We start from the raw sequence: 7,662 nt of genomic DNA, 5'->3' as shown, positions 1-7,662 counted from the left end.
CTATGGTCTTAAACTTTTGATCAGCTGGAAAAAATCATGTTTGAGTGTAAATGCAGTTTGCAGAAAATTCCCTGCTCAAAAGTTCTTGTCTCTTGCACTGATTTTTTCCTTTATCATTGTGAAGCTCTACTTAGAACCTTCTTAAGATCCAATAGTGCAAAATGCAAATTCTTGCAATTTTTTGACTGGTCTTAAGATTTTGATCAGGAGTGCATGTTCAGATCCATAGAAATTTAAAAGAGCATACCTATATTTTACCATGATTATAAAGATTTTTTTTGATCAAGTGATTAAAAATATTATGTTTAAAAATAACCCATTTTAGTGTGTCAGATTTAAAATGATCTTAAATTCATGTGCTTTTCTTTCTGTCCAGTTTTTTGGTATCTGATAAAGTAGTTTTTTTAGATTTGAAACACACAACAGTTGGGCTGCACAATATTAAAAAAAACAAAGAAAGAGCAAGAGATATTATTGTTTATTATTGCAATGACAAAATCAGTTGGGATAAACCCACATTTTCCTCACTTCTCACTTTTTCTTCTGTCATCGTGGTCACCCAAACCAGGTGTGGGCATCAGTGTCTTATTGGTTTGACTAAATATATTATTAGCAGCAGAACATGAATGCATGATACTTGAAATTTAATGCTTATGAGGAAAAACATGATTTATTGATTTATTTTAGTCTACATAAGCTATCTAGCAACAAGCACTGTGATATTGATATTTCGCTCACTGATATTGTGATGCAGCCCGACACAAGTTGTTTTTATAATGGAATTCCTAAAGTAGAACTTGGTATGATACTAAGAGAAAACTATCTTATCTTGTAAGGTGTGTGGTTTTATTTTTGAATTCCTTTTGAGAAAATCTCTTTGGTTACACCTGAAACCCTGCATGGTGATGTTATTTCAGCCGAAGTGGACACTATGGTAGCCGGGCTTTATCGGACCTCAAGGATGGCTCTCCCTTTGACTCAGTCTCTCGATCCCTGTCTCATTCTCCAAGTCCAGGCAGTCACCACGGATGTACCTATCCCCACAGGCCTCATGGTAGGCCCTATTCTCCCCACCGACACCCACGGTCCCACCACTACCCAGGTAGGCTACAAAATAAATGTTAGACATGAGCACAAACAGAGAAATTCTTAATCAAATAAATTTTGAAACAACTAAAAGCATCAGTTATTAGAAGTTATACCAATTTTTCCAGTTATATTGTTGAGTGAAAGTACAAAAGACTGAGCTCAGAGTATGTAGTTAAATTCTTTCCTGTCTTTGTTTTCGCTGTACTAAGAGCGTAGTCATTGGTTTGACCACCACCGCTCTCGCAGCCCACCTTATTCCCACCGGACAACTTTACCCCCCAGAGAGCATCATTCTGAGAGGAGGAGCAGGGAGTCATCAGGTCAGTTACTGTTCAGCTTCAGTGTCATTGACGGGGAAACAAACGACAATGAATTCAAGTCAATTTAAATTTAATTAAATATTAAAAATAAACAGCTTTTCAAAAAATAATTTAAGACCCTATTGGTCTAAAAAATCACAGATATTTGTTGATTTTGATTTTGAGTGGGTTGCAACATTTTGAATGAATGTAATTGAGTAAATGATCAAATAGGAAAAAAATATGAAATTTTGCATTGATTCTGATAATTTTGTTGGTCTAATTTTCATGTGTTATTACTAGTCATGCGGTTTTTAATGTTTACGTTTTTTAGCAACAAGAAAGTCTAAAATTGGAATTTTCAAACATAACAATTCATATAATGTAAAGGCTTACTAGTCAAAATGTGATTGCAGTGATAAAACTATATTGACTTTGGTGTTAAAATTTTCTGTTGTATCTATTTAGACAACCATGGACTGCAGCTGTAGCTGTATCACAACCTTCAATGCACTAAAATATGAATTACCATTACTTACAAATCATTTCTGATTTTAGAGTTGTTGTGTTTGTGCAAATTAGAGCTGCACAATAAATGAAAATGTCTGTCCGTCAATTCATCCATCCCTCCCTTATCTGTGGTTGGGTCGCAGGAGCGAACAGATCCAGGGGGGAAAACCAAACTTCACTCTTTCTGTCCCAAGTCATTTCAAGGCCAGAGAGGATAAATAATTGCTACAGTGAGTTGTGGGTCTGTCCTGGGATCTCCTCTCAGTGGGACTTGCTAGAAAAATTTCCAAAAGGAGGCATCATAATCAGATGCCTAAACCACCTCAACTGACTCCTTTTGATACGAAGGAGCAGGGGCTCTACTCTGCTCCACGGCTGAGCCTGGCCACCATACGGAGGAAGCTCATTTCAGCTGCCATGGTTCTTCTGGTCATGATCCATAACACACGACCATAGGTGAAGGCTGGAATGTAGAGGGACCAGTAAATTAAGAACTTTGCCTTTTTGACTCAACTGTTTCTTCACCACGACAGACGAAGCAACGCCCTCATTACTGCTAATGAGTACCTGATCTGTAAATCCATCTCCCACTCCATCCTACCATCTCTTGTGAACAAGCATCCGATACTTGACCTCCTTCACCTGAGGCAAAGACTCAATCCTAACCCAGAGGGAACATTCCACCTTCTTCTGTTTAAGAACCATGGCCTTGGACTTAGAGGAGCTGACTCTCAACCTAGCTGCTTCAAACTCAGCTGTGAACCATCCCAGTACACGCTGAAGGTCATGGTCAGAAGACGCACATAAAACCACATCATCTGCTAAAGCAGAAAAATGAAAACATGAAAAACAATTTGCAATATTATTTTAAAATATTGGAATGACAATATCACAGGGTTTTGGTGGGTTGGTGGTCAGTGCTGGGGTCTGGTAATCCTGGGGCTGCAGGTTAAAGCCCATGTTGTGTCAGGAAGGGCAAACAATAATTGCCAAAGCTTTCTTGCAAGTTCATTCGCTTTGGCAACCCCTGCAAAGGGAGCAGTTGAAGAATTGGATATCAGTTTCCAGTTGTCATTGCCATGTTCACAGTGCATTCCATGTGAAAGCTGTGAGTATTTAGGGGAGTGAGTTGGAATCCGATTGTCAAATTTGTATTTTTTGCATGTTTGTCTCAGATTTTTTAAAATCCTTTGCAATATTGAATTTACACACACTAATATTACGGTATCAATAAATTATTGATTTATTGTGCAGTACTAGTACAAAGAAATAAATTGAGCTGCACGGGGCTATAAATGTTAAATGTTGCTTGTTTTACATGTGATTTACAACATCTTTAACTTTTGTAGTTTTATGTTTAGACTTGATTGATTTAAATACAAAACCAAAAGGCGTTTTTAAATAAGAAACTTTTTACTAAAGACGTCTTGATTTAAAAATAACAATTTCAGAGAGTCTGAAAACCCTAATAGTGAGCCTAAGATGTTAGCATTGGTATTAAGGCGCCATCCAAATGGCATTTTGTGAATGCATAACTTTGCGTCCACATAAAAACAGCCTTTTAGGAGCCCCTAAACTGTATTCTTTTGGAGACCAGGTACCACAGTTATAAAAGTCTTGATACACTATTGTTGCACTTTTTGTGAACAGCCTTAAAACAGCCTTTTGAAAACTATGATGTCACAGACCCACCTCTAACCTAACTTAGGACCCTGACAGATGAGATGATTGTGTTTGGGATGCAGATGCTCAATTACAGCAAAAACTTTGTATCCAGTATCACTTTAATGATCAGACAGGGCTGATTAGGTATAACAGCCTTAAAAACAGCAGAGAAAATCCCTTTGTTATTACACCAAATGATCTAAAGAAGGGAAAAAAGGGTTTTATCACTTTATTATATTGCCAACAATTCCCATTAAAAAAACGCTGCAAAAAACACTACAATGTATATCAAGTATACATTTTAAAACATGGAAAATGGAAAGTTTTAAAAGATGGACATATTGAAAATTTAGGCCTGATATTAAACCATGAGGAGGAAAAATCTTTTCTCCTACTGTCCCTTGGTGGATATTGTGGCTGAAATTGTCCATAATGCTCATGCACTTGGACTGACATGGCTCCCCGTCAATTTTAATTTAATGCAACACAACAGAAGTTCTACTTTGTCATCAACCCACAAAAAGGATTTCGACTGAGCATTGAGCAGATGGTTAACATTATCCCGAATGACATGTCTGTGTTCACATGGTTTGAGAAAACATTAAATGTGTTAAGATGTTCCTGTATGCATGTGAATCTTGTTACTCTGTTATCTCATAAGTCTTCTTGTCCTGCGTGTTTGTTTCTGTTGAACAGGGAGTTTCTCTCGCACTGGTTCGAAGCGTCTCCATGATGGTTCTGTTGACACCAGCAGAAGTCCATCATCCTCTGCAGCTGACCACAGCTCCAAACATGAGTCATTACCACACACCAGTAAAACAGTCAAAGGTGCACCAAAGCCTGGAACCAAAATGACCAAGGTCTCTGCCTCTACCACTTCAGCAGCAACCACTTTTTGTCACATTTAAGTTGATGTTTCATATCTGTACACACCCTGGAAGTTGTGTGTGTCTGCAGTTAGCTGTACTCACAGAATAAGAAGTGTTTTTTTAGATTGAAAGCTGTTGCTGAACTGTTGAACATGCAGTGAACGTTAACACGGTTTTGTTGCTTTCTAGACCGTTAAACCCCCACCAGCCAAGAAGAAGAAGGTTGTGGCTCCAGCCAGCCAGGACTTGTCTGTCGCAGAGCGTCTGGTTTATCTGACAGGCATTCCAAACGATGCCACAGAACAGGAAGTTACTGATATGGTTGGCTCTTTTGGCAAGATCAACAATGTGATCCTCATGCCATGCTCTGAGGAGGAGAGTGAGAAGGGACAGAAGGTACACTTTCTGTTTGTGTTTCTTGTGTTGATCAGAAACAAACATCTGCTGTTGTTGTCTGTCTTTGATCCTTTGACCTTCTGCAGGCATCTGTGTGCATGATGAGGGCAGAGGACGCTCAGGCTCTTGCTTCTGCTCCAAACCTCTGCATCAGAGAACAGGAGATCACTGCTTCAGTAGCCAAGGTACATAACCCTGATCTATATTCTGCCGTCTTATACTGGGATGTGTTTATTCTGCTTTTACCTGAATTTCCACCTTTTTAAAGACAATCTGGGCAAGACCTGAGATCAGAGGAAATAATTTTAGGTAGAGGGCTAAGAAAGCTCACTTCTGTTCAAAGCTCAAATTCTTACATGGCTATGTGTTTAAAAGTAAGCTGTCATAGGTTTTCCAAAATAAAAGAGCAGACCCCAGATCCAGTCACCTTCCAGGAAGTGCCTGTGATCCAAGCGTATGCAAACCCAGAGCCAGTCAGCTATTGAGATGGTTTTATGATCCATTCTTGCTTGAGTCCCTAGTTCCACAGTCAAAATGTAAAGTATTTATAATGCAGGCCGTCATAATAGAACGTTCTTCTTTGCAGGCAATCATAGTATAATTTTGCATTTACGCTTCCTACACAAAATTAGGATTATCTGCCCTTAAGTAGTGCTTCCCTAACTACAGCATTTAAATAAACTTTCAGGAAGCACCATGTTCTGGTTGCCAATAAGAAACAGAAGTAGTTCCTATCTTCAGAACACCTATGAAGGAGTCATTTATGTTGTAAATACCATCAAAGAAAAAGTGTAGCATACTTAGCTTTAGCATTACGCTAACTTCAAGGTGTACAGGACCGTAGGCATAAAAGCTCATTTAATGTGGGTCAATTGCGCCAGCAGGCTGTGGCTCAGTGGTCAGAGCAGTTGTCTCCCAATGAGAGGGTTGGAGGTTCGATTCCTGGCAGGAGTCACATGTCAAAGTGTCCCTGGGCAAGACACTGATGCCCCCATTACCTCCTATGTGTGAATGGAGTTTAAAGAACTGATTAGACTATAGAATGAATTAGTCAGATTAGCTTAGTAGAAATTCAGTGCTGTGTGGATGGGTAAATAAGGTCACAGATTGTGTTGTAAAGCGCTTTGAGTAGCGTGATTGGTTAGAAATACACAGTCCATCCATTTACCGATTGACAGTGAAGTTACAAACATGAATAACATTTTTTGAGGGCTTTGTGAATTAAACAATCACACTACTTTGAAATTTGTGACTGACTTGTTAAAAAAAAGTAACCCAATGATGGGTCTTTATTAAAAAGTGCTGTATAGTCTGCTGATGTTTTCAACAGGGGCTAAACTCTGATCAATATCTGTTCAACAGCTTGTCTTGCAGAGTTTTGTAACTCCCAGTAACCATGGAGGGTCTTTTGTTACTCTCAGCCCTTTGTATGGTTTTATTATTTTGAAACAAATGTTTCATTTTAAAATGGTGCCTAATTCTTTATATTTATGAAACAATACTATTACAATGAGCCTCATCATTGCCCGAATACCTGCAGCACTCAGAAGTAAATTTCTTGTAGAATTATTATTTCAAAGAAATTACCTTGCAGCATTAAAATCCTGTTCAGGTCCACCTAAATAAAATATTTAGTTGAATCAATGAAACATGTTAGTCTAAAGTCCTGCAGTAGAAATTTGGAAAATATAAACCCGCTCAGGTCAGCTGGTTGAGATCCTACATAGATATGATCTCATTTGTGGTCTTTTTTAAATATATTGCTTTTTTTTTTTTTTTTTTTCAGAAACCTGAAGATGAACAGTTTTCCAACATTAATAGGTTTGTTATAGTTGTATCAACTTTCCTTTTTTTATTATGCACTTCAAACAGTCACCCTGTTTATGTTCAACACTGGACTCATTCAGCTCTTCTCCTCACAGCAAACATGATGCAAATACGGACAAAGATGCAGTTGGTTCAGCTGTCAGCAGCTCAGGTAGGAAATCTGTGTAACATCTGCATGGAAACAAATCTGTATTACCCATAAACCTTTATTAGACTACAGCAAATGAACCTTACCAGTTTATACTACAGATGCACTGAGGAATCTGTGACTGGCACTGCCTTATATCTAGCCTGACCAGCAAGTCGACACTAAGAACTCGTACATTTTTCCAGTCAGTGAACATACCACAGACAAGCCACTGTTCATTTGGAAAGTTTTGACTGTGTGTAGAAAACATGAGGTTAGCCATATGGACTGTCTGGTGAAAGGACCAAAGGTGGAAAGGCTGTTTGTAGTTTTCTACAAACTGTGCTGGTCATCATGTGAGCTGACGGTCGATCTGAGCTGGAGTTCAGCAAACAAGAATTAATTACAGCTAGGATTTTATGAAACACAGTGGATTAGAATCTGTTAGCTGCCACATGAGTTGGGAACACTTTCATTTGAGACTGCTGCTACTGGTAGCAATGCTAACAATGCTTATTATATTAATAAAAATGTTAGACTGTTAAAATGTCAGCACTGGGATCATTAGGCCCGAGCAGCGACAGCGCTGCGAAGGCCTATTGTATTTCGTGGAATTCTTCATTATTATTTTTCCGCCACTTTACGCGGCTCTTTGGACGACTTCCCATATTCAAAAACTCACCAAACTTCACAGAAAGTTGTCCCCCGTGTGAAATCGCGTGATTCCATTGAAATCAAAAGTGGGCGTGTCCAAACTGCTCCACAGCGCTCCCTAACGTGAGATAGGACGAACCGTAAGTCGTAGCGGCCTGGAACCTTGGCAGGTAGGTAGAACACCCCAAATGACGAAAAAAAAGTCTCTTGGAGGTATGCCCTAAAA

The 7,662-nt window shown here is 38.9% G+C and overlaps 1 protein-coding gene across 7 annotated transcripts in view; it reads left to right on the top strand.

Annotated features, from left to right (window-relative positions):
* LOC108247501 (zinc finger protein 638) overlaps positions 1 to 7,662 on the top strand; it is a 52,713-nt gene that overhangs the window by 26,263 nt on the left and 18,788 nt on the right. For 6 of the 7 annotated variants that reach the window (XM_025010459.2, XM_025010458.2, XM_025010457.2 and 3 more), the window contains 7 exons: positions 918 to 1,102; positions 1,299 to 1,409; positions 4,260 to 4,423; positions 4,622 to 4,828; positions 4,915 to 5,013; positions 6,615 to 6,649; positions 6,751 to 6,806. In XM_025010459.2, the coding sequence (XP_024866227.1) occupies positions 918 to 1,102; positions 1,299 to 1,409; positions 4,260 to 4,423; positions 4,622 to 4,828; positions 4,915 to 5,013; positions 6,615 to 6,649; positions 6,751 to 6,806 (857 nt within the window). The remainder of the gene's footprint in view (positions 1 to 917; positions 1,103 to 1,298; positions 1,410 to 4,259; positions 4,424 to 4,621; positions 4,829 to 4,914; positions 5,014 to 6,614; positions 6,650 to 6,750; positions 6,807 to 7,662) is intronic. The other variant, XM_025010460.2, reaches the window with a different exon arrangement.

This window comes from Kryptolebias marmoratus, linkage group LG6 (genome assembly GCF_001649575.2).
Source record: "Kryptolebias marmoratus isolate JLee-2015 linkage group LG6, ASM164957v2, whole genome shotgun sequence".
NCBI lineage: Eukaryota > Metazoa > Chordata > Actinopteri > Cyprinodontiformes > Rivulidae > Kryptolebias > Kryptolebias marmoratus.
Note: the sequence above shows the minus strand (reverse complement) of the source record. Positions and strands in the feature narration are given on the sequence as shown.